The 27,677-nt window shown below is 38.8% G+C and overlaps 1 protein-coding gene across 12 annotated transcripts in view; it reads left to right on the top strand.

Moving 5' to 3' along the window:
• The window catches only part of DMD (dystrophin), a 2,032,119-nt gene that overhangs the window by 243,381 nt on the left and 1,761,061 nt on the right, over positions 1–27,677 (top strand). Inside the window, exon 1 of one of the 12 annotated variants that reach the window (XM_061627381.1) lies at positions 1,473–1,787. The exons of the other annotated variants lie outside the window; for them this stretch is intronic. Coding sequence (XP_061483365.1) covers positions 1,760–1,787 — 28 coding nt within the window. The 5' untranslated portion in view covers positions 1,473–1,759. Of the gene's footprint in view, positions 1–1,472; positions 1,788–27,677 lie in introns of those variants that run through there. 12 annotated transcript variants of the gene reach the window in all.

Raw genomic sequence — 27,677 nt, 5'->3', positions numbered from 1 at the left:
GCTGGGTTTCAATTTACATATTCTTTCAGGAAGTGTAAATCAGGTAGGTTCACATTAAAATATGAACAGAACTGAATTTTTCCCCCATCCCCACACCTTACAAAATATCGAAAAAAATATTCCAATGCATGCTGAGATTATGACTTACTTTATCTTTACTATAGAAGGGTAGTATAACTCAGTGGCAGATCACATGGTTTGCATGCCAAAGGTCCAGTGTTCAATCCTAGGTATCTCCAGAGAGGGCTAGAGAAGACACCTGTCTGAAACTCTGAAATCCACTCAATGTATACCAGCTCTAGGGAATCTGCAGCCCTCCAGATGTTATTGAACTCCAATTCCCATCAGCCCCACCCAGACTATCCCTTATCAAGAATGATGAGAGTTGTAGTCCAGCAACATCTGGAGGGTAAGTTTCCCCAAAGCAGGGTAGACAATACTGGGCTACAGTGGTTGGACTCTTGGTCTGACTCAGTATAAGGCAGATTCCTATATTCCAGTGTGCACCTGGTCTCCCAGCACTGACTTCACTGTGGCTTACTGGAAGGGAGAGGGAGAAAGGTGAGGCAGTGGGGAGGTCAGTGCTGAGCAGACGCACCAGCAGAGCCAATCCAGCACTCACACTGGTGTGTCCACACGATACCAACCTCCCTGTCACACCCCATCCCTCCTTTTAAGCCTCAGCAACACCAGTGCTAGGAGGCCAGGAACATGATGATGCTGGACTACCAATATTCTGTCCTGAATGATCTATGTAAAAGGAGTTAAATTGAGACATAGCAGAAACATATTGTGACAGCTATTACTTGACATGTCCAGTACGCATGAAGTTGCTGCAATTTTTTTTTAAGTCATACACCTTTAGATTTGTAGGTGTTTGTTTCAGGTTGTTATCTTGATATTATATTTCTCAGTTTGGGAGAGTTACTGTTACTTTTCTGAAAATGTTTCCTGAGTGGTGAAGTTAGATTTGATAACTATTGAGGCCCCTTTTGGCTCTGGCATTCTTATGATTGCCAAATATAAATATGGCCATAAGGGGATTGTGGTGGGGTTGAAATTCCCCCCAAAGCAGGAAATAAAATAGCAAAGCATAAAATAAATGCATAAAATAAAATTCAAATTAACACAACTAGATGCTGATAATTTGGAACCTATAATTATTATTGCAAAGTTTTCTCAGTCTGCAAAGCCTTCTCATCTTCAGAGTTAAACGCAATCTGATCTGTCCAGCATACTAAGCCATTTATAAGAGAAGCAGTACTGTGTGTACTGTACAGTTGTTTTGAATGTTATCCGGAAAGCTGCTACACATCACTTAAATCCGTTATACATGCCATCCTGAAAACAGAGCCTTATATGTAGAGTTCATCAGCTGGCCTATTATGGGAAGCCAACTTGTTCTGAGTGAAGGGTGTTTTATTGCTTCTGCGCAGGTCCTGGAATTTGAAACATCTTGGGGCCTCAACAGAACCCTGGCATCAGTTACTATGTCAGCTTACTGAAAGTTAGAATCATGTTTTTTCCCCTTACGGGATCCAGATCTGAAAAGATCTGACTGTATGCTGAAATTAACAAGGGAATATTAAGGAGATGAGTGGATTTTTGTTTGAAATGCTGTGGCTTGTTTAGTAGCAGCCATCATAATTCTGGATGTTTTGTTGGCTTTTTAAAAAGGGCATTGGAACATTGAGATTGGATTGTAGTACTTTGGGAAACTCTTTGTTGGTGTTTGCCTTGGACTTTCTTTTATGCTTACATGCTGTGGTATGAGGAACAGGAAGAATGTAAGTACAAAGTGTCTGAAATGCTTTATCATTGTATTTAAACCGGTGACATAATTCAACTGAGGTCCCTAAGAAAGCCCTTTAAGAGGGACATTTCCTCCCTTCACCCCATGATGCAAAGGTAGAATACTAGAAAGCAAGAACAGGTGTCTGCATTTTAGATTTGCTAAAACAGTTACATTTAAGCTGAAATTCCTAGAAATAAAATGCTATTGTATGAGAACACAAAGGACATTTCTAAGATTCATTATTTACTAAAGGTTCCTGGGCAAGGAGGAGAGGAAAGTTACTTGATAAAAATAGTTTTTTTCATTATTATTTTTAATAGTCTGGCAACAGTACAAAGGACTATCAGCTGCTTTGAATTATAATGCCATATGCTGTTTCGCTGCCTTGACTGACGAACATGGAATGGGATCTTGTTCATTATTTTGTAGTGAACTAGTTGAACTGTCATCACATCTTTTTCCCAAGAACAAAACAAAGAGGTCTACTGTTGCTCTGATGTTTTTATTTTTCCCCTCTCTGTGCTACAACTTAGCCTTGTTTTCTTTAAAAAAAAAGTCATGAAGAGATAATCTAGATAAGATTGATAGTTCCATTTTAAAATTTATGGAAGGATGACCATTTTGATTTCATACTTGGCCTCAGCATATTCTTCATATTCAGGTATAGAATCATTGCCTGAACACTCTTGAGAATGGTTTTTTTAAACCTTTTCTCTTTTTTAAAAAAGCAGATCTGCACAATTCATAAACTACCAGTCCAAGATCACCCAACCAGCCATTTATTTTAGCACGCCAAGTGGTCACAACTCCCATGTTTTTGTAGACATAGACAGGCAGCAAATCAAGGAGGTTTATTAAGCCTGTAGAGGACTAATATATAAGTTTGGTGGGTTGAGCTCAGCTTGATGGGGCGCAAGTTGAGCAGGCTTCCTTCTGAAGTCTGTAATAAGACTTCCCCCCACTTAATGGTCCATTTGTCTTTTATTTCTTATTCAACAGATTCTTCTGTCACAGTGAATCTTGTTCACTAATGCTCTCAGCATGTATGTACATTGTACAATGTAATCTGGACTATTTTATGTGAAATGTTTCCATGTGGCTTTGGATGATTAAAGAGGAGTTGAATTAGGTCCTAACAGCTCTTCCATCTTGTGTCTGTGACAGGCAAAACCTATGTGTAGTAGATGTGATGTTGGTTTGCATATCACACTAAACCAGGGGTGGGGAACCTCAGGACTGGGGTTTAAATGTGTCCCTCCAGATCTTTTTGCCTGGCCCTTGGGACTCTTCCCAGATCCCACCCCTTACCAGCCTTGCTTCATATCCTTCCTAAGTGTTTTTGCTTGGTGGAATGATGTTCCCTTGAACTATGAAAATGACTCTTGCTTGACTGAAAGATAGAGAGGGATGTGTAAGTGCTTGCAGAAACTAGCCTACTGTCCAAATGTGAAATTTACATTAATTACTCCACCTACTTTTATCTCTGGCCCCACCCACCACTGGCACATGGCCCCCAGATAGCTGCCCAGAAGGGAGGTGTGGCCCTTGGGATGAAAACTTTCCCACCCATTTAATTAAATATAATTTAGTGTGACATACACAAGCTGGAATGACCCACATTCAACCATAATTTAGTGTGCATTAAACCATAATTCAGTGTGACATGCAGTCCCATAGGTACCTATCTGAACTTTAACGCACTTTACAGGCCTTGGTTTAAGTGTCCCTGACAAATGAAATGAGGCATTAACCAGTAGGGACATAGCCTTTTCAGTTGTGGCACCCTGGTATAGAAATAATCTTCCCAGAAAAGTTTATCTGGCAACACATTTCTGGTATTTTCAGAACCAGAGTAAGACCATTCAGTTCTCCTAGGCTTTTAACATTACTTAAATTGTGCTTTAATTTCCACTTTTAATTAATTTGTTAATAGCTTTTATTGTTTTATAATGCATTTTAAAGTGGGTTTTGTTTGCTTTGTGAGCTGCCCAGATATGGCCAGCTATATAAGTGTGGTAAATAAAGAGAGGGAGGGAGGGTTACAAGTCTAGACCAAATAGCAAACCAAAGTGCACACAGGAATGTACCAGAGTTTAGGAAGATCTTGTTGCTCAAGCAAGGCTTAATTCACCATAGGAAGTCCTTTTATACTTCCAACTGTCCATGAAGTTCCAATAGAGTGGGTGGACACAGCCAGTGGAGGGCCTGGGGGTGCTTAATTGCCAAGGCAGATGCTCCCATCCAGGTTCTATGGTTCACCACACAAGGCAACTGTACGCAGATCTGAAAGCTCCCAAGTTAAGCCCCACCATCTCCTGGTACTGACCCATGCGGGCATCTCATGGGAAAAGCCAGTTTTGCTTTACACTGAGCTTTGCTCAGGACCAGAAAGAATATATTTGGCTGCAATTGAGTTGTCTCCAAAATCTGCTCGAGTCTCAAAGTCTGCTGCATGTACTAGAGGACATGTACTAGTTTATTGGAAGAGGTGAAATAGCATGATGTGGCTATTAATTGGGAAAGTAAGTGTTTTTGCCATTTATCCAGTGAGACCATCATGTTCAAACTGGCTTTAGTGCAGATTTCACCCAAGTGAAAGTAGCTTTCTTTTAAAGTAAATGTTGCTTGTCTTGGAAGGGTAGTTAGGAAGCCTTGTTGGGGGAGAAGGGTCACTTGCTGTTGGGATGTCTGACAGAGAGTACATGAGAGTTTTGGTGCTCTAGAATTCATAGTATGGTTTTAGGCAACTTGTTTCAGTGTTAAGTTTCAAGAGGCTTTCCCCTCTTTTGTCATTGGTGTCTGTCTGCTTTGGCTGTGTTTAACATCACTATGTTTTTGTCTATGAGTCTTTCAACTTTGTTTTTAAGGTTTGGGTTGGGTTTTTTAAAATCTTGGTCACATCCACACTGTACATTTGAAGCACATGGCTTCCCCAAAGAATAATGGGAAATTGTATTTTGTTAAAGGTACTGAGAACTGAGGCTCTGTGAAGGTTAAACTACAGATCCCAGGATTCTTTAGGGGAATGTCACTGGCATATCTTATACATTTATATATTATTTCATTGGTATATCTTATTTTATTGTAGACTTATTTGTGTACTACAGTAGAAGAGAACTTTATATATATATATATATATATATATATATATATATTACTCAATGTGTTTCTAATGAGTGACTCTACTCCCACAAAATCTTACAAATCTTTTACAAAAATCAATGTAGAAAAATATTATACTCAGACAATGCACATATTTGCAACTGCCCAATAAACCATGGAGGCACCTCAGTGTCTTGTGTGTGACTCTACAGCCCCAGACCTCATTTAACTTTTCTCTTTTAGGGTGTGGGAAGAAATTAAGGATATCTGGAATCTGAAATGTTTGTAATTTTTGTTTTAAATTCTGAAAGGTGCTTTGACTAAACTGTGAGGAACCTCACTTAACGAAGGCAGTGCTACTATTTCAGATACAAGGGCTAAGCAATTTGAAGGCAAGCCAAAGCACAATGAGAAGGGATAATGATGACCTTGGTTTATTTTTTGCTCAGTACATTCAGGTTTTGATTGGGTTCTGAACAAGGCAACAGCTTTCTCTCCCAGAAAGCTTTGCCATAGTCCTTGGAGGCTTCACATTCTTGTTATCAAAGCAGCTGGCTCATATTGGAGCATTTTCTTGTGAAGGTCATGGGGTGCAGTGTGGGGGAAAAAAGAAAGATTTCTTCATTGAACCCAACCAAAGTATAAGCTTTTCATGAGAACATTTCTATGCAGAGACCTATTGGCCTGTTGACCTGCCTAGCATACTACTGATGATAAATAAAAAGCCTTCTACTGAAGTGCAGCTTTTGTTGTTGTTGGCTTGTTTGCCCTTTTTATTTGATGTTGCTCTTGCTGATGCATGTTTTTTTATTTGATGTAAGAATACCTTTGGAAGAATCCTGCATATCTAGATAAAGGGAAGAATGGACAATGATTATATTATAGTATGATTATTCAGAAGCTTGTGATCATTCTGTGGTTTCAGTTGAAATTATTATTTCCCCTTTTTAGTAGTGATAAGTTTCACTGCTGATATAAATAAGGAACATAACCTTTTAATAACTGATATGTTCCTTTTTTGTCAAGTGAATATGAACTATTTTTTTAAAAAAATCATGATAAATACTTTGTTATATTGTTGTTTTAGTTATATAGTGATTACAACAAACAAAACGGCTCCTAGTGGAATACTGAATTCTAATCCTGTTTGTTCAGAATTAAAAAACATTGATTCAGTTGAACCTACTCCCAGGTAAATAGGTGATTGCATATATTTGTCATTCAGTTGTAGGGATTGACATGCCATACAACATGTTTTCACAAATCAAAAAAGTCATACAAGATTCAGCAGAAAGAAACTGCCTTTCTCTGTATTTCCTGATTGTCCTTTTTTTATCTATTATCCATAATCACACCTGAACTGTCCCCATGTAATGCTTCTGTAGTTTAGCTGTCCACATAGCCAAAATCCCATGACAATGATTAATAATTCAAGAGACAAGGACATTAAGTGGAAAAAAGTATTGACCAATGTCATCCAAATCCCGGTTGTTTTCAGCATGACTGGATTCTGTGAAGACTTGTGCTAAATCTGACTCGTGAAGAGGCACTTGCATAGCATTCTGGATCTGGGAAATGTGGCTAGTGACTCAGCTTCTACCACAAGCTGCTTTGAAGTAACGATGTGGCAAAAATCAACAAAACTCCCTCTGGGTGCCTAAATCAGAAAGTTTTTCTAATTTTCCCCGGATGAAGAAGGAAATGGTGGAGAGAGCAGATGGAATGCAGGAATATTGAATACTTACCAGTTTCATAGTACAGTAGGGCCCCGCTCATACAGCGGATTACATTCCGGACCCCCGCTGTAAAGCGAAAACCGCTGTAAAGTGGATCCCATTGACTTACATTGACCAAAATGGCTCCCGGCGGCAAAAAAACGCCATAAAAGTGGAACAAGCGCTGTAAAGCGGGGCGTTTCTACAATTCACAACCGCTGTATTAGCAGAATGCTGTAAAGTGAAGCGCTGTAAAGTGGGACCCTACTGTACTTCTCTCTGTTCTACCATGAAGATATGCTGGCAGCATATCTGATTAATGTGTGTTGAGTAGCTTTTTTATATTGACCCAGTTTGCATGTAATGCTAAGCAAACCATGGCTTAGCAGGAATGGGCAGGCTGTTGGCAGGAGATAATGGCTGCTTTGCTGTTCCTCCTCTCCTACTGCTGTGAGCTAAGCCATGGTTTGGTTTAGTGTGTTGTTTGAACCCAGACTTGTGGTTTGTCTTGCTCCAGAAAAACCATGAGCTAAAATGCTAAGCTAAAATCATTGTTTAGGACACAGAAGCAGCAGGATAAGAGGAGCAAAGCAGCCACAGTCTTTATACTGTAAGTCTTTATATATGTTGGTTTTATAAACAATTGGAATATTGATCCATCAGATGGATATTTATCAAAAAGTTGATACTTTTTAATGTATTAAAATGAAAAGAAAGGGCTAGACTAACTACTAAAACCTCAAAGCACAAATGTTCTTCTCCACTACATAACTTAAATATGGCATGGAAACAATCAAGATTAATCTGAAATGTGATAAAGTCATATGACATTGGAAGAATGACCTAGTAGACTCATTCTTTCTTTATTACTCAATCTATGAATAGCCGTCTTTTGGGATTTAAACAGGAAATGTCCTTATTTTTAGCTCAGTCGTTTCTCTCTGCTGGTTCTGCTTTCTTCTGTCAGCTGTAAATATGTGACACAGAAGGATCTGATAAAAATATTAGCCATTATACAAATAAACTCATCATTTGAACTGTAATGGTGTTTAGGATAACTTGAGAGCTCATAGATATATATTTGATGATCTGATTGAGATGGAATATCTGGATGTAAATCTTTTTAGAGCACAATCTGCTACAGGCATCTCTTGCTGGAGACGCTAATCTTTAAAAAAGTGGCACATACATATTATATTGTTCAAATCTCATTCATCTTAATGGGGTCTACAGAAGCACACAACTTTGATGATCTTCTGTTTGTAAAACTTATACTGGTTCTCTGAGTACTCTCCAATGAGATGACATGTTATGCGGGTGAGATTGTGCCTCCCCCTCCCATTTCCAAGCCACCAGACAGCCACTTGTGGGCTTAATGTTCAAATAGAGATAGGATGTCTGTGTATTTAAATCCAATGTCTGTAGTCCTGAACAGTGCAACTGATATCCTGGTAAAATCTGTGACTCAATTACTCATTCTGTCTATGGACATTCGGTTTTATGTGCATATATTCTAATAGAATCATTATATCCCAAATGGATGTCTGGTGACTTCAGAGCCAGGAAAAGTGCATGTTCTCCTGTCCCCATGAAGGAATTATTTTTAAGTCTAATTTCTCTAAATGTGTGATCTCAATTTAATTATAAAATCTGACCATGGATAGTCCTTCAGCTATCACAGGCTAGGTTCATGAGGGTGGGCTAGGCTTTTGAACAAAACCATTGGACACCAGAAATAGATTAAATAATTCATCATAAAAATAATTGTCCCTAATACAGAATTAATAGGCATAAAGGTTACCAGCACTAGATCACTATACATGCTCACACAGTCCAGAGCACCTTAAAATGACAGAACCCCGTGTGAAGACATTTTGCACCACTAGAGGTGGGACCTCTCAGATTCCAAAGACCCTAGTTATTTTGAAAAATGAAATGGACTGCCTTCAAGTCGATCCCAACTTATGGCTACCCTATGAATAGGGTTTTCATAGTAAGTGGTATTCAGAGGGGGTTTACCATTGCCTCCCTCTGAGGCTTGTCCTCCCCACCTGGCTAGGGCCTGCTCAGCTTGCCGCAGCTGCACAAGCCAGCCCATTCCTTGTCTGCAACTGCCAGCTGGGGGGCAACTGGGCTCCTTGGGACTATGCAGCTTGCCCACGGCTGCACAGGTGGCAGGGCACGTAACCCCTGAGCCACTCACTGTGGGGGTGATCTTTAGCTGGCCCTTGACACCCAGGAGACACAAGCGGGGATTTGAACTCACAGACTCTGGACTCCCAGCCAGGCTCTGCACTTAATTAAATATCCTTTCCAGTTGCCTTTGCCAAACCCATTGTGGCAAGACAATGAGGTGAACTTCTAGCTATCTTACTGGTTCAGCACAAATATACGTGTCACCTGAACCTCCCCCTGAGATCATCCCTATGTGTGTGTGTGTGTTCCCTGTTCTTGTGGTCATCATGAAACCTTACTTCTCTGTCTCTGGTTAGCATGTCCCCTGCTGCTAGCACATGTTTTCCCACTCATCAGACAAGGATGTTGCCAGTCCTCTATTTTGGATAGTTGGTGTTATCTCACTTCTCCTTTTAAGGCTTGAAGCAGCACTTTAGCAAAAACCAGCTTTTTCTTTTGTAAGCAAACATTTTGCCACTTGTTCACCCAGAATCCCTTGATCAAATGTTATCACACATTGGCCTGTTCCAGTGACCACTATACTGAGGAAACAGTGTAACCCTGTTATATATCAGCAGTATTACCTGTCTGTTTCCTTTGGGGTGTCAGTTATGACTGGTGGGTTGTAAGAGCTGACATATTGGTTTTTGTCTGTACATTTAAAAGTTCAGCCCATTTTCTGGGAGAAGCTATAGTCTATAAACACCACAAAACACCACATATAAATGTATGTAATCAAATAAGCACTGGAGATTAAATGTTTATTAGACTGTTTCAATCAATTCCTTCTTTTAAGCATTTTTAGATACTGCTATAGCAAAGCTAGCAGTGGATCAGTAGTAAAAATGTGTTTCATGTTGTTAAAAGATTCAGCACTCATTAAAGAGGTACCCAGTATTCTTTAGGAGCCATTAGTAAATTGATTTTTCAGAAATTTGCACTTCCAACAAATATTGCAAGAGGCTTGTAAGCAATTTACTTAAAAGATGAGAAGGAAGTTGTTCTAATAATAGTGCAGAACGTTCAGAAGCTTTAATTTTAGAGATTTTCTATTTTAATTAATATGCTGAATAGCACTCATCTATAATGAAACTGGGTGAAAGAAATATGCTGGCCAATCAAAAACTGATATATTTTTAAACTGATAATTCTGTTGGAGTTTTTCATGTTTCATTTTTAATTTTCTTTTTATAGTTTTACTTCTCACAGGGAAGCCAAAGATATTTTTAAAAGCTGATTTCTGGAACTTTGTTTTTAATACCATGTGTTTGCTTGTTGGCAGCTTCTTTATGTATAAGGCTAGACTGAGACTAAATTAGATGAACATATCCGGCTTAGATCAATGGGATAAGTTAGTTATGATTTAGATCGTATTGATTTCAGTGGGAAATAGCTTCAACTGATATAGTCTGGAACTGAATTAATACCCATAACGTTTTGGATATACACTTAAAATATTTTAAAGTGTATTTCTAAAGATATACAGTGATAAATGGGTATTTAAATGTATTCAATAGATATACTCTTAGACCCGAGTTTGGCTGTGACCTCTGGTCAAGTATATATTTGTGTTTGCAGAGCCTAGTTTATTGCAGCATAATGTGTGAAATAACAGTATTTCTTTAAAATGTCAGATAAACATAAGTGAAGAGCATGAGGTTAGGACATAGAAATGAAAAGGGGATAATGCTGTTAAAGGTGGTTAAAAAACGAGACAGAAAAATTATACTTAAAGCATACCGGCTTTTAGCCCACAAGGATCTCTTCAGTAATGATTATTAAATGGTATCCTTACAAGTATGAAGTTGGGCACAGATCTGCAAGAGCACTCAGATTAAAAAATTTGAGCACTCAGATTAAATGGCAGGCAGCAGAAAATAAATAGCAATTTATAAATGTTTGCTGAACTATAGCTCCGATCATCCCTGGCCATTGGCAGTGCTGGCTGGGACTGATGGGAGTTGGAGTCAAGCAGCACTTAGAGGCTCCACACCCCTACCTTAACGCATCCCTTAAAGTCACCAACTCATACTATTCACATTTTACAGATGGAAAGCCAAGGCTGAGAGAAAGTGACTTTCTATAGGCTTCCAATGTTCACAGGTGAGTTGGAGTGGAAGTGCAGAAAAAATATATGTGGTAGACCCCAAGAAAGGACAAAGTGCATTTTAGCGGGAGCTTTGTTTTACATGTGACATTTCTTAAACAAAGAAAAAAATGGGGAACAAGATACTTGTCTGATGAGCACTTCCTTTTCCTGCCCTTTCTCTCATGCTAGCTAAACTGGGCAATATTTGACATGAGAGTTCTCACAGCAATAACCGTGTCCTTAAAGCACAACAGTCAACAGGGTTTCCCCATTATTTAAATATGTTGAACAGATCTCGCCATCTCTGCCCTGCTTCCCTCCCACAAGATACAGGTTCAGTTTTTATGAAGGGACCAGAGACCTCCATCACAACAGCTAAAGCTTTTTCAGCACCATCTTGTAGTTGTCAATTAAATATATTAAAAGTACATTAAAATGAAGATGGGTATCTTTTTTTAATTTCACTGGGGCACTGTGTATGATTACAGAATTCCTCCTCCCCTCCAAAATGGGGGAAAAATGAAAAGAGGAGAAATGCTGCTAACCTTACAAATTAAAGAAATGAAGGAAAATGTAATTTTTACTTTGTTTTATTAATATACTTAATGTGCCAAACTGGCAAAATGGTCTCATAATGATATTAGAATGAGCAAAGCTATAAATTCTCTATATAATAGGAAAGTCTAGAAATATACTACTGCAATTATATTTAAAAAGAATTCCATAACACTTTACATTAAATGCAGTGCAAATGAGCTTTAAAAAGCGTTTCCTTGGTTGTATATCAAGAAACATGTCTGACTTCAATCCTAGACAACATCATCTGAAAATCTTGCTGTCCCACTTATACAAATGGATTTTTGTTCCCATCTTGTTCCTTGATCTCAACAACTTTCGCTAAAAATATGAACTATTATTGCATATTTCTCTGTAGTGTTCAAAACATGAAATGTGCGGAACATCATGGAGCTTGATCTGGCAACCTCACAAAGGCTGCTATCTTGTGAGAATGTCTACAGCTGGATGCTGTCTCAAGGACATTTCAAATTTTAATTTTCCTCTGCTTAGTTGCACACAAATTTAATTTTTTAAAAAGTTGAAGATGCTATAAGTGACGTACCATGGGCTGGTGTGTATACCAGGTATGGGAAACCTGTGACCCAGCAGATTCTGTTGACTACAACTCCCATGATTCCTGAGCATTGGCCATGCTAACTGAGGCTTAGGGGAGATGGACCACATTTGGTAGCAAATGCCTTGCAAGTGTACACCAAGCAAAATTGATGATCTTCACAAGTGAGCTGGAAGATAATTTTTCTTTGAAGGAATAATTGACTAGATTGATGGCATCTTTCTGTAGATACTCAAATTGATGCCATCAATTATATTTAGCTATGAAGCTGGAAACAGAGCAAGAATCCACTGAGTGGTATAACACAAGGACATTCTATGGGTAAAAAGATGGCTGACCCCATAGGTACTCGGAGGCAGCCATCTTTTTCCTTAAAATTACCCAGGAAGGCACGTTATGTCAAAATGTACAACTAGCTAACTTAAAATGAAGCAGTAACTTCTAATTTTTGTCCTCACAGTTATGCCAGAAGGGAAGTCAGATTAACACCAAATGTATCTCCAGTACAAAATTGATGACTTCATGCCATCCCAAGGCCTTTCTGAACTCTGGAGAGAGATTAGTTTGAATTGCTACCAAAATTTTGCCTGAAGTGAAATTTGAGGTGAATTTGAGAATTCTCGATCAAAATATCTGAGATGCGCTAAGCTAAACTGAAAACAGAGCTTTAACAAAACTTGCAAAATGTATTGTGGGGACAAATCAGCACATCACCAGTATTAGTCCCTACATTGTTCCATACCACATGACATTTAGCTTCCTAGCTATAAAGAGATTTGAAGCCCTGCTTCCTGCTATTTCAAAGAGGCAGCAGTTGAAGGTGTAGCTTTACCTTGTTGCTTTGATATACTTTTTGATATACTCAAAACAATCTTCTGCCACCTAATTGTCTTTTCTATGAGTTATCCCTTGTCCCATTACTCCAATAAAGCCAGGGCTGTGTGTTCTGATCAATTTAGTGAAGAAAAAAACATTAATGTTTGGAAACAGGGTGAAACATGCTAAATTAATCCCAAATATATACAAATGAAATCAATCAATTAAGGGGGCATGAAAAGATGTAAAAGAAATTGTCAGAATAAAAGTGAAGATTCTTCTAGTTAAATAATAGCAAATGGTTGAAACCCCCTTGTTAATATCTGAGACCGACATTTTCTACAAATTCACTACCAAACTGGGAACAATCCATAAGGACCAGGTAACTTTAATACCTGCTTTTCCAAATTCTGTTTTGACCTTTTGATTATAAAAGGCAATTCCTTGGAGTTTCTAAAGGTACACTTCATTGATCTTTGGGTACGAGCTACTACAAACTCTTGTGTTTCAATAATAGACCTTATTTGACTGGTTTTTCCCACTTGTACCAGGTATTATTATTATACATTTTTTCCTTTATAAGATGAAGATTCAAATACATCTTACATTGCCAATATTAATTTCTGCTACTAGATTTATTTAATCAACAAGTAATAGAACTGTGATTTCCCTAGTTTTATAGTGGTACTCATTTGATTTTTTTATTCAAATGCTTTATCTAATTTCCAAACATACTGGTGTATCTCTCTTCAGTAAGCTACTATTGAATGTCTCTAGCCATCCACTGGTGTTGTTTTTTTCTGCCCACTTTTGTTTATTGTTAGGTACAAAACTGGAAATCACAGTAATGTAAGTTTTAAAAAAGTAAAAGTATTTTCAATAACTGCCATCTATTTGGCAGCCTGCTGAATTCAGCCACTCCTTTCATTGGTTTCCAGTGGCATGCCATGTAGGATCTTTTCTTCTGTTCCTTTTTTTAAAAAGTAGGGATTATTGTGATCGGTTCACAAATGTGTCCTTTAATGAATAGAACAAGTTGAACTTCCAAGTTGCTTTGCTAACAGGCAGTCAAGATACTTTGCCAATGCAAATGCTACATTTATCCTAACACCCAATGTTGGATGAATTCAAATAATCATTCCAGATCTCATTTTGTATAACATGAGGATTTCAAAATAAATGCTGTTTTAGTTTATTTATACACAGCATTTATTTGTGCCACTGAGGAAACGTATGAGACTAAACAGACTAGTATTCAAGGCAGATGCCATAGTACTTGCCAGGCAAGCTGCCTTGGTCACAAGTTGTGCAAGCCTGGCTTCAAGCAAAAGAAAAGATGTTGGGACTTACAGTACACTGTTTTTGTTGATTTTACTTGGGAAGCACTGGATTAACTTCTAACCCTATCTAACCAGCAGAAGCAGCCTGCTTCTTTCATCACCTTTGGCTGCAAAGAAGGGAAGCAGTACTTTCCAGCGACAAGACTGTCAACAAAGCTTAAAAGAGGGGATGAACAATGGTTCACCCACAATTTAATTTAGAATAGAAAATTTGTCTTACTCTCAATTCTCCTTATATTTGTTGTCCATTCTTGGAGCTCTTCACTCCATGAACAGTTACTACAGCTTGGATCTCACTTGGAATCCACATTTTTTTTCCATTTGAATTTGACCTCATTTGTCTCCACTAGGATGGAGTTCAGTAGCTGGTTCCTATCCATTTGAATTCCAACAGTCCGGCATTCAGGACCGATCCACCAGTTTTTTCCCAATTGTTTGCGCAATTGCTGATTAATGGGGGTTTTTTCCAACAGAAAAAATAACGTAATTGCTAACAAAAATGCTATGAAAATGCTTATGCTGTAGGCACTTGTTCCATTGAGTTAAGTTCAGAATCCATCAGCTTAGAGAAAAGCTGACTATGAAGACAATGACATAAAATTCAGAGTGGATTTTTAAAAAAACAAAAAAACCTGTGCCGATGATAGCCATGAGCCTCTGCAAGAGATAAATGCCAATCCTAAACAATTTGGATTGTTGGATTATACCAAAATCCATTAATAAATCTGATTTAGCAAATATTCTCCCCGATCCCTAGTCTCCACACACACACACATTTACAGTTGAAGTTGAAGATCAAATCTGCTTGTTCCAATCCATTCAAATAGGGGGGTTTGCCTTTGCCCTCCCCTTTCCACTGTATTCATTTTAATGTATGGATTTTGCACAAATTGGGCATGAGTGCAGTAATCAACTGTGTCACATCCAGTAGTTCCCAATTCAATACAAGCTTATGTGTGCATAATTAATGGTCAAACCTAAAACAACAGGCATTTCCAATTCTAAAGCGGGAAGATGGTTGTGGGAGAAATCAATTCAGTAATATATAGTGAAATCAATAGGGGGAAATGAAGCAGGGAGATCTGGATAAATAATTGTTTTTCAGTATTCTTGTATTGCACAAATCTGGTTGTTGTTGGTTTCCCCCCCCCTTTTCCAAACACAGTGCTGTAGAGCTTGCGGGAAATGGGCACTGCCGTAGCTAGAACAAAACTGGTGTTGGGGGTGTAGAGGGAATGCAAAGGGATTTAGTGAAAATGGATGCTTGATCCACCCCCATGGGGAAAAAAAAACAAGGCACTATGTCCATTGTCTCTAGTGAAATGGTTTTGAGTCACATTTTCCAAAACCTATTGAATTATTGGATAAGGGAAATCCAGATTTTCAGAGGGAAACCAGTAGGGTAGTATGATCTGTTTGAGGGGGACATAATGTAGACAACACTACTTAAATGGGAATGCAAACAGCTTAAATACACATTAAACAGGTGTGGGCTGAGATGTTTCATTTTACATGTATTGTTATCCACAGTTAAACAGGTAATGTTTTGGAATGGGCTTGTATTAGAGTAAATATGGTATGGAGGGAGGGAGGGAGGGAGGTGGAGGGAGGGAGTTAAAATGCTGAAGAATGCTGTGTGCTGTTTGGGTGAGTGAATGGGTGATGCTTTGTTTATCTGTGTGTGTGGTGGAGTTCTCAGGGCAGAGATCTTGAGGGTGAGAGGGTTGGATTTTGAGGGAGGTGGTTAGGTGGGTAGCATAGATAGGATTGTATTTTTATTATCTGAGGAGATTTAGACAAGTGTAACATAGGGTCATAGGGTCACCATAAATTGGGATTGACTTGAAAGCAGTCCAGTCCAACATAAATGAAACCAGTGAACAGTATCTTGCAACCACATTCTTTCAGAACCTAAATATTAAATAAACTTTTAACAGATTTATTACATCTGTTAACTAAATAAAATCCATTTGTTTAACACACACCTGATTCTTGGCCTAATTACCTCATAGAACAAGTCTTACTGTAGCTGATGACAAAGCTACTGCAGTAGGTTGGCATAAGGTAAATAAGGGTGGATATAGTTATTTATGGTAGCAATGAAATATCCAGTAGAGAGAAACAGTTACCAGTATCAGAAGAACATCTCATAGCTTTGATCCTTAGAAGTAATAAAGTATCCAGAAGGGTTGAGGTTTACTATTGCTAGGGCAGTTTGTAAACAAAGAGGGGAAGAAAACAAGGATCCTAGAAACAGCTTTGCTTTACTCTTAATGTGTGATAAAACCAGAGCTTGGAAAAGTTACTTTTTTGAACTACAACTCCCATCAGCCCAGCCAGCATGGCCACTGGATTGGGCTGATGGGAGTTGTAGTTCAAAAAAGTAACTTTTCCAAGCTCTGGATAAAACCATATTTCCCTCTGCAAGGCAGAGTGTGGACAGGGGAGATACAACATGGGCAAGGCCTATTTCAAGTCTGTGTCAACTTTTTATGTGTTCACTCATAAGTAAGATCCATCTCATTTTTGCATTTAACCTGCAATGCTGAGAAGTGTGAGATCTGAAGAAAATTGCATTCCAATAGATACTTTAATCCAGAAGTGCAGATCAGGTCAGTTCACATCAGAATTTACAAAATGAATTCCTCAAGCATCCCTGTTGTTGACATAATCCTAAAATTAATGCTAAGAAATTAGCAGAAACAGAAAGTAAGGATTGACTGGGTTGTAAAACACCATCAGAATAGACAGAAATAAAGATGGCTAAAGAGAGTGAAGTAGTCTTGGAATTGTATGAAACAGAATAATAGACACATAACTGAAAACTCACACGTAGTGCAATCATGGGCTCCTGCCGGGAGGAAGGGCGGGATACAAATAAAATAATAAATAAAATAAAATATACATCTCTACTCAGAAGTAAATTATATTGCATTCAGTGGGGCTTGCTCTCAGTAAATGAGTACAGCATTTCAGCCTGAGTATCCCTCGTTTTAGTATGAATCGACACTCTGTTTTTATCAGCAATAGTTTAGAAAGCTCTAATGTAGTACTAAAATTGTAGTCTGTAGAGTATGTAGGTAAAATTAGGAATATTGACAAATCCTTGGCTAAGTCATTAATTTTTTTTTGTTATGTGCCTTCAAGTCGATTAAGACTTATGGTGACCCTATGGATCAGTGATCTCCAAGAGCATCTGTCATGAACCACCCTGTTCAGATCTTGTAAGTTCAGGTCTGTGGCTTCCTTTATGGAATCAATCCATCTCTTGTTTGGCCTTCCTCTTTTTCTACTCCCTTCTGTCTTTCCCCAGCATTATTGTCTTTTCTAGTGAATCATGTCTTCTCATGATGTGTCCAAAGTATGATAACCTCACTTTCATCATTTTGGCTTCTAGTGACAGTTCTGGTTTAATTTGTTCTAACATCCAATTATTTGTCTTTTTTGCAGTCCATGGTATGCACAAAGCTCTCCTCCAACACCACATTTCAAATGAGTTTATTTTTCTCTTATCCGCTTTTTCCATTGTACAACTTTCACATCCATACATAGAGATCGGGAATACCATGGTCTGAATGAACCTGACTTTGGTGTTCAGTGATACATCTTTGCATTTGAGGACCTTTTCTAGTTCTCTCATAGCTGCCCTCCCCAGTCCTAGCCTTCTGATTTCTTGACTATTGTCTCAATTTTGATTAATGACTGTGCCAAGGTATTGATAATCCTTCACAAGTTCAATGTCCTCATTGTCAACTGTAAAGTTACATAAATCTTCTTTTGTCATTACTTTAGTTTTTTTTTATATTGAGCTGCAGTCCTACTTTTGTGATTTCCTCTTTAATTTTCATCAGCATTCATTTCAAATCATTACTGGTTTCTGCTAATAGTATGGTATCATCTGCATATCTTAAATTATTGATATTTCTCCCTCCAATTTTCACACCTCCTTCATCTTGGTCCAATCCCACTTTCCGTATGATATGTTCTGCGTACAGATTAAAGAAATAGGGTGATAAAATACACCCCTGTCTCACACCCTTTTCTATTGGGAACCAATCAGTTTCACCATATTCTGTCCGTACAGTAACCTCTTGTCCAGAGTATAGGTTGTGCATCAGGACAATCAGATGCTGTGGTACCCCCATTTCTTTTAAAGTATTCCATAGTTTTTCATGATCTACACACTCAAAGGCTTTGCTGTAATCTATAAAGCACAGGGTGATTTTTCTTCTGAAATTCTTTGGTCCGTTCCATTATCCAACATATGTTTGCGATATGATCTCTGGTGCCTCTTCCCTTTCTAAATCCAGCTTGGACGTCTGGCATTTCTCGCTCCATATATGGTAAGAGCCTTTGTTGTAGAATCTTGAGCATTACTTGCATGGGGTATTAAGGCAATAGTTTGATAATTACTGCATTCCCTGGGATCCCCTTTCTTTGGAATTGGGAGATATATTGAACGCTTCCAGTCTGTGAGGCATTGTTTAGTTTTCCATATTTCTTGACAAATTTCTGTCAAAATTTGGAGAGATTCAGTTTCAGTAGCTTGTAGCAACTCTATTGGTATGCCATCTGTTCTGGTGATTTGTTTCTTCCAAGTATTTTAAGAACAGCTTTCACCTTACATTCTAAAATTTCTGGTTCTTCATCAAATGGTTCCTCCGTGAATGAAGCTGTCATCCTTGCATCTCTTTCATAGAGTTCTTTACTGTATTGCTTCCATCTTCCTTTTATTTCATCTTGGTTAGTCAGTGTGTTCCCCTGTTGATTATTCAACATCCCTACTCTTGGTTTCAATTTCCCTTTCATTTCTCTAATCTTTTGGAATAGGGCTCTTGTTCTTCCCTTTTTGTTGTCCTCTTCTATTTCTATACAATAACTGTTGTAATAGTTCTCTTTGTCTCTAGGTACTAGTCGCTGTATTGTTGCATTTAGGGTTCTGACTGTGTTTCTATCTCCTTTTGCTTTTGCTTTCCTTCTCTCTCTAACCATATTTAAGAGTTTTGTCAGTCATCCATTGAGGTCTTTCTCTCTTTTTAACTAGAGGTATTGTCTTTTTGCATTCTTCCCTGATAACGTCTCTGACTTCACTCCATAGTTCTTCTGGTCAACTAAGTTTAAAGCCTCAAATCTGTTCCTTATTTGATCTTTATCTTCTGGGATGTTATTTAAATTGTATTTTGGCATTATGAGTGCTTTGTTCTTCTTCTTTAGCTTTACTCTGATTTTCGATATTACCAGTTCATGGTCTGTACTGCAGTCTGCTCCTGGTCTTGTTTTTGCCGAAAGTATGGAACTTCTCCATCTTCTGCTACCAATTATATAATCAATTTGATTCCTATATTGACCATCTGGTGATGTCCATGTGTACAGTCGTCTTTTCGGTTGTTCAAAAAATGTGTTTGCAAGAAACTAATTATTGGCTTCACAGAATTCAGTAAGTCTTTCTCCTGCTTCATTTCTAAGCCCCATTTCCCCACAATTTCTAGTTCTTCTCTGTTCCCTACCTTTGTAGTCCAATCCCCCATGATTATCATCATATCTTGTTTTGGTGCGTGATCAATTTCCTCCTGTACTTCTGCATAAAATCTCTCCAATTCTTCTTCTTCTGCGTTTGCCATTGGAGCGTAGACTTGGATGATGGTTATGTTAATAGGTTTCCCATTTAATCTCATTGATATCACTCACTCAGACCTTGCGCTGTAGCTCCTAATTGCTTTTGCTATATCACGTCTCACTTTTAAAGCAACCCCATTTCTTCTTGATTTCTCATTTCCTGCATAATTTTTTTTGTAGTTGCCTGATTGAAAATGTCCCATTCCCATTCTTTTTAATTCACTCATGCCAAGTATTGTAATGTTGATATGTTCCATTTCTTGCATGGCAATTTCTAATTTTCCCTGGTTGATGCTTCTCATATTCCATGTTCCTATTGTTGCGCGCCTCCCCATTCTCCGAGCGGTGAGATCTCAGGGGTCCCTGCACTCATCCAGGGTTTGGTTTCCTTTGGGAAGAAGGTCAGCGGAGACTGTGGTGTCTTTATGAAATATGGCTTATTTATTTACACACATTCCAACCTGAGCTTAGGATGGAGGGGTTCAAGGCATCAGCAGTCCAGTATCCAGCTTTTCCATCTTGGTTGCCTGAGGCATCCTAAAGCGATGGTGCAGAGGGATAGCCTCTCTGCCGGCCTCCAGTTCCCAGGAAGGGGACTCACATGGATCATCCATTCCAACCCCCATACTCATAACACTATTGTGTGCATCATACAACTCCGGACTCTCCTTTGTCATCTGTGCGCATCAGCCTCTGGGCTTCCTTTTGGCTTTGAACCAGCTGCGTCATTAGTCACAGCACTACTCATACTTGTCATTTGTTCTTCCCTAGTAGCTCGGTGAGTGCCTTTTGACCTGGGGGTCTCATCTTCCAGTACTATCTCATGTTGCATTTTGGATAGTCTGTTCATAGGGTTTTCATGGTAAGAGGTATTCAGAGGTGGTTTACCATTGCCTTCCTCTGAGTTTGGATGCACCTTAGTCTGGTGTCTCAGCTTTGACCATTCTGTCTTGGGTGTCTCTGCTAAGAGTTTAGCCTCTTGGTCTAGACTCCTGACGGCATTGCTCTCAATTTCTTCAACACTCTCAACCCCCCTCACCACTTTAGGGTGTGCATCCTAGGTGGAAGTCAATAAATAGAAAATAGAATACACACTTGCCAAATTTTCATGCAGGATCACTTGTGTTTAGACAAAGGTATAAATTACCAGTTCGAGTATGTCTGTACAAAGCAAAATTTGTCAATTTAATCAGAGAGAAATTCATGGGGGAAATACTGTATTGGAATTTAAATTCCACATATGTAGGACGATATATTCTTGCCTGCCAAGATGATATTTGGGGGGCAGGTACATCATATATATTCAGGATCACCTATGGAGTTTAATGTCTAGTCATGTGATCTATCCCTACAGTAGGTCCACTTGCAGCCTTCTTCATCAGTCGTTCACTTAAAATCTGCATACAATTTGAGTTCTGGTGTACCTTTTTCATAAATAATTTTCCACGTAAGTGTTATTTCCATGGAGAATATTCTTTCATATGATGAGATTTTCTCACCGTTTAGGGCCATGAAAGTGAAATTATGAAGTTGTATAGTCTAGCAATTCCAGACATGTGTTTGTTTGATTCTTCCCTTGCCTGCAACCAACTTAGGATTCAATGGAACTTTAAAGATCGGAAAAAATCATGTTGTACACATGAAAAATGGTAGCATTTAATGGAAATGACATTTTCATTAAATATAAATCCAGGAAAGATGAGAGAAATTGCATCATGTTATGAAAGTTGCATAGAAACACATCTTTCCAAATTCTCAGTTTGGCTGAGTAGTAGGACAAAAAGAGGCAGCATCCTCCCAGTGCTAATCATATCTTATATGTTCCATTTACCACTTTCAACTGAACCCAAATGAAGATATATTACAGAGGTGCTCTGCTCAGGGATGATTCTTCAGGCAAGAGAGTTGAAGAAAATAGTTTAGATAAGCTGAATGTTCTTCACCATGAGATGTACTTCCTTTTTTCTTCCATTATTCAGGGACAGTATCTACAGAAAATTGGGCATGGAAGAATCCCAGTACTGGGACCCCAATAGTTCAGTCTTATTGACAAATATCACACTGGGTGGAAAGATCTTCCTGTCAAAATTTGATAGTTTTATTGTAGGTTTTATTGTATTTTGATATATAATGTGATAAGGCTGGTTGGGATATACATCATGGAAATAAACACATTGGAGATGAGGTGGGGGATTAATTTGCTGTGTGAATGAATGTGATTTAATGTTTTGAGAATTCTTCCCTAAAGCAGAGAGCTAGAATAGCTGAACTGTGAATGAAAGAGGGATTTTATGAAACACTACATATGTAATCCAGACTATTCTTTTTCTGGTTTGTTTGTTTTTAGTTGTTTAGTTACTTATTACATATACATACTCTTCTGATTCATTACAGGACTTCTGCATTGTTTGGTACTATTGTTATATAAATGAACATTTTTAAAAAACAATATAATCCTGGTACTCTATCAATAGTAAAGAATTAACAAACATGTGCTTCTAGTTATTTAGAACTAATCTCAGAGTCATGTACCATTTCTCTTCTGAGAACTAATGAACCTTTGCAACTGATCACAATCGCATTCCCTAGTCCTTTTCATTGATTGATATATTTGCATTCAATCTACAAGGCCTAGTTCCTATCAGGTAGGGTGGTTTGGGATAGTCAGCAAGGTGAAGCAATTTTTTAAAAAAAATCTGGTAAGTCCCTATATTGCTCTCACCGCTGTAGAACCTGATCTGGAAGTTTTTGTGGAGGTAAGGAAGTTTCACTCCATCTACTCTGGCCTATTGTTATACTGGCCACCCTTTTGTGGCCAGATCTGCAGGAATCACACCTGCTGAATCTGTTACTGACATCTCATATATACCAGATGTCTCTAATCATAGGCTTTATTTGACCTCTGTAGCCCTATGCTGCCACCATGAGGCAAATGGCATGGTGGTTGTTCTTTGTAGCAAAGGTTTAATGGGCAAGATTATCTAGATCTGTAAACTGAGATTAGTTTGGCAAAAGTGACAGACTCATTCTGACTCTTTCCCCAGGGTTTGATATTGCTGTAGCTAAAATGGCAGAGCTACTGTTTTGTTAAATTGGTTAATGGGACCATACATTAATCTATCATCCAGAAACCAAGAGTGCCTTTATTTAAGCCAGTTCTGTTGTTTTAGTTGAGCTAAATTGATTTAAATTCAGATAATCTGGTTCACTTGGCATGGTTTTGTTTCATATCTTACTGCCTTCTTTTTAAAAAAAACCCTTATAGTATTAGCTGAGTCATCATTAAAAGTTATTCTTTACATATAAATTGCCTTGGAAAGAAAAATGGCAACTTGAATAAAAGCTTTCTGCCATTCTGAAGTATTTAAGAGTTTGAAAACGCTTGATAGAAGAGATTATTTCCTCTTTTTGTGCAGAAAGAAATACCCAAAAGCACATAAGAACATAAGAACATAAGAAAAGCCTGCTGGATCAGGCCAGTGGCCCATCTAGTCCAGCATCCTGTTCTCACAGTGGCCAACCAGGTGCCTGGGGGAAGCCCGCAAGCACAACCCGGGTGCAAGAACACTCTCCCCTCCTGAGGCTTCCGGCAACTGGTTTTCAGAAGCATGCTGCCTCTGACTAGGGTGGCACAGCACAGCCATCATGGCTAGTAGCCATTGATAGCCCTGTCCTCCATGAATTTGTCTAATCTTCTTTTAAAGCCATCCAAGCTGGTGGCCATTACTGCATCTTGTGGGAGCAAATTCCATAGTTTAACTATGCGCTGAGTAAAGAAGTACTTCCTTTTGTCTGTCCTGAATCTTCCAACATTCAGCTTCTTTGAATGTCCACGAGTTCTAGTATTATGAGAGAGGGAGAAGAACTTTTCTCTATCCACTTTCTCAATGCCATGCATAATTTTATACACTTCTATCATGTCTCCTCTGACCCGACTTTTCTCTAAACTAAAAAGCCCCAAATGCTGCAACCTTTCCTCGTAAGGGAGTCGCTCCATCCCCTTGATCATTCTGGTTGCCCTCTTCTGAACCTTTTCCAACTCTATAATATCCTTTTTGAGATGAGGCGACCAGAACTGTACACAGTATTCCAAATGCGGCCGCACCATAGTTTTATACAACGGCATTATGATATCGGCTGTTTTATTTTCAATACCTTTCCTAATTATCGCTAGCATGGAATTTGCCTTTTTCACAGCTGCCGCACACTGGGTCGACATTTTCATCGTGCTGTCCACTACAACCCCGAGGTCTCTCTCCTGGTCGGTCACCGCCAGTTCAGACCCCATGAGCGTACATGTGAAATTAAGATTTTTTGCTCCAATATGCATAATTTTACACTTGTTTATATTGAATTGCATTTGCCATTTTTCCGCCCATTCACTCAGTTTGGAGAGGTCTTTTTGGAGCTCTTCGCAATCCCTTTTTGTTTTAACAACCCTGAACAATTTAGTGTCGTCAGCAAACTTGGCCACTTCACTGCTCACTCCTAATTCTAGGTCATTAATGAACAAGTTGAAAAGTACAGGTCCCAATACCGATCCTTGAGGGACTCCACTTTCTACAGCCCTCCATTGGGAGAACTGTCCGTTTATTCCTACTCTCTGCTTTCTGCTTCTTAACCAATTCCTTATCCACAAGAGGACCTCTCCTCTTATTCCATGACTGCTAAGCTTCCTCAGAAGCCTTTGGTGAGGTACCTTGTCAAACGCTTTTTGAAAGTCTAAGTACACTATGTCCACTGGATCACCTCTATCTATATGCTTGTTGACACTCTCAAAGAATTCTAATAGGTTACTGAGACAGGACTTTCCCTTGCAGAAGCACATGCGAGAGACTGAAGTTATCATATCCCCTTTTAAAATATTAAATATGGAGGAGATTTTTAGTGTCTTTTTCATTCTCACAGATATACTTTTACTGTATTCAATAAACTGAGTGTGATCCCTCTCCCACCCCCACTCCCAGTGCAAAGCTCCAATTTGATTGAAACTTGGGTTTGATAAAAGCACATTCATCATAATGACACTGAGATCCACTTTAAAATTTTTGGAAGAAGGATTGCACTATTCATTACTGCTTAAATGCTCACAATACCCAGTTTTATAGGGACAAGACCTTTTCCTTGAAGAGCTGATCTGATGGTAGGATCTGCAAAAAAACCCCCACATAATTCAGAATAAAACTTTCCCAAAGTGTTTTGAAGACTACAGTTTTAAGCTCTGAGCCTTTGGTGATCAAATCAACACAGGGAAAATGTTGATCTATATGGAGTTGCATTAGACCATATACATTTTGCTGCACTAGCTTCGCTATAAGGCAAATGAATGTGCCAACAACCACCTGTTGGTATTACTGTAGCTTTTTCAACTATTTTGCTATGTCTTGGCATTAAGTTTGCTTCTGTAATCTTTGTTGTAGCAGTCACTGAACATTTCAGAATGTACTGTGTAGTCTGTTGTTAATATGCATGTTCATCAGTTGATGTACAGAAAAATCAAATAGGTAAACCACAAAGTAATAATGTATCATTTAAATGGGCATGGATCTTTCCAAGCCCAAGTTTTTAACTTCCCATTTTATTCCTTTAGATGTCAACTGTCCTCTTTTAATTATGTTAGAAACAAACATAAAGCAATTAGTTTAAATGGTTTATTTTGTAAACCCTCTCTCCCCACCCCAAATCACCTAAAGCAGCCTTTCCCAACCGGTGTGCCTCCAGATGTTGTTGGACCACAACTCCCATCAGCCTCAGCCATTGGCAATGCTGGCTGAGGCTGATGGGAGTTGTGGTCCAACAACATCTGGAGGCACACTGGTTGGGAAAGGCTGACCTAAAGATATTCCAAACAAAAAGGATTTGTAATTTCAACACACACACACACACACACACACACCATTCTTCTTTATGTCTTGGCAAACTGAATTAAACGGAGACAACAGTTTATGAAAAACTGAAGTTCTGGACCCATGGTTCATGGTTTCCCAAGTGTACCATGTAGGGTTTTTCCCTACATAAAGCCAATAGGGTGTATTAAACTAAGTCCTACTATGAGAAAACTCACTGGAATGAAATGAAATGAAGGAACCTACCCATTAAAATTAAGGAACCTAGGTTAGGCTGCAATCCAATACACATCTGGAAGTAAATCACATTGAACCCAGTGGAGCTTGCTTCTGAGTAGACATGTGTTGGACTGCAGTCATAGTTGTCTCTATTAATTTAAATGGGTCTACTTCTCTGAGCAGACTAATACTGAATTGTACCCCATGAGACAGCAAGGGCAAAGAAGAAGGAAAAGATGTGAAAAGTAATGGTGGAATATAGCAATACAGCAGCAGTGGTAGAGAATATGTGCAGCATGTGTAAGAAAAGAGGAATGTCAGTAGGCTCATCCCAAGCATGGAAGCTATTAAACACTTGGAGGGAGATATGGGGGCATTTCTGAGTGACAAAATATGTCTCCCCCTAATAACGTATTCACCAGGCTGCCACGGCAAAGCCAACCTATTAATCTCCTATCCTGGAACATCGCGGGATGGAGGAACAAATTGGTGGATTTGGATTTTACCCTTTATCCAGACTTTTGATATTATCTGCCTTCAAGAGACCTGGCTTCTAGAGAAAAAATCCTTAAATCTTCAAGGTTATAAGATCTGGGAACAACCTGCCCAGAAAACTATTCTCCTAGGCCGTGGAAGTGAAGGCCTGGCTATCCTGATCTCTTCCACCTTAGACGTGCTTGGAATCGAGTTAGCTGGGGCAGGCAGTTGATGTGGCCTGGAGTAAACTTAACGATATGCTTGATAGCCTTTTCACAGACTATCCAAATTACTTCCTTCTAATTTGTGGAGATTTTAATGCCAGGAGGAGCAATGATTATCCTGCTTTGGAAAAAGCCCTAGGTATAGATCTGGGGGAAGCAGTGAGCATTCCATGAATTTCTCAGGATAAGATAATTAACAAGTATGGACAGGCCATCTCCTTTTTAATTTTTAAATTTCAGCTGGTGTGCCTTAATGACACCTATTTAGACCACTTTAAGGGGTATTATACATATATAACTGATAAGGGAGCCAGCGTCATAGATTATATATTAGGATCCCCTTCTCTCATTCCTTATGTGAAATGTTTGTCAATAGAACATAGATCCAAAAGCGACCACCTTCCAATCAGATTGATCCTTGATTTACAGGAAATACAATCTGGGGTGCTGACAGATCTAACTATGGTGGGCCACTTATTAGGAGAGAGGCGGCTTAAATGGTCTTTGGAAATCGGATCCAACATTAGGCAGCTCCTGGAAACAAATAAGCTTCAAGAGCTACGACAACTTGCTCTTGAAAGAACCTGGAATATTTGTGAGATTTACCAGGATATAATTGGCATACTTAGACCCCTCTTAATCACTACCCTGTCAGACATAAACCCTGTAACGCCTTGGTCCTGGTTTGATAGGGAATGCAAGCTAAAGAGAAAGGAGCTGCACAAACTAGTAAGGCAGATAAAGAGTATTGGCACTGATGAAGCTACTCTCTTTCTGCAACAGCAGCGGAGAGATTATAAAATAATGCTCAGGAGGAAAAAAAGGGGCCTTTTTTGTTAATAACTGGAAATCCTTGGGTCTTGCCCTTACTGAGGGGAACGAGCGCAAATTCTGGAACATTATCCAGGGAGGATTTGCTCATAATTTTTCTGTGATTGCCCCCCCAATTACACCTGAAGCATGGGTTTCCCACTTCAGTGGCATTTTTGGGAAAAGAGTAATGGATAAGAGGAGTCATGTTGGCTTTCACCTGTGACCCTGGATACTCAGGCCAGACCAGCACAAGAGTGGCATATAACAGGACTTCCCAAACTGTGGTCTGTGAGCTTCATTCAGATGGTTCATGGCATG

This window comes from Rhineura floridana, chromosome 5 (genome assembly GCF_030035675.1).
Source record: "Rhineura floridana isolate rRhiFlo1 chromosome 5, rRhiFlo1.hap2, whole genome shotgun sequence".
In the NCBI taxonomy this organism is placed as follows: Eukaryota; Metazoa; Chordata; class Lepidosauria; order Squamata; family Rhineuridae; genus Rhineura; species Rhineura floridana.
The sequence above is the reverse complement of the archived record's forward strand: the minus strand, read 5'-3'. Positions and strand labels throughout refer to the sequence as shown.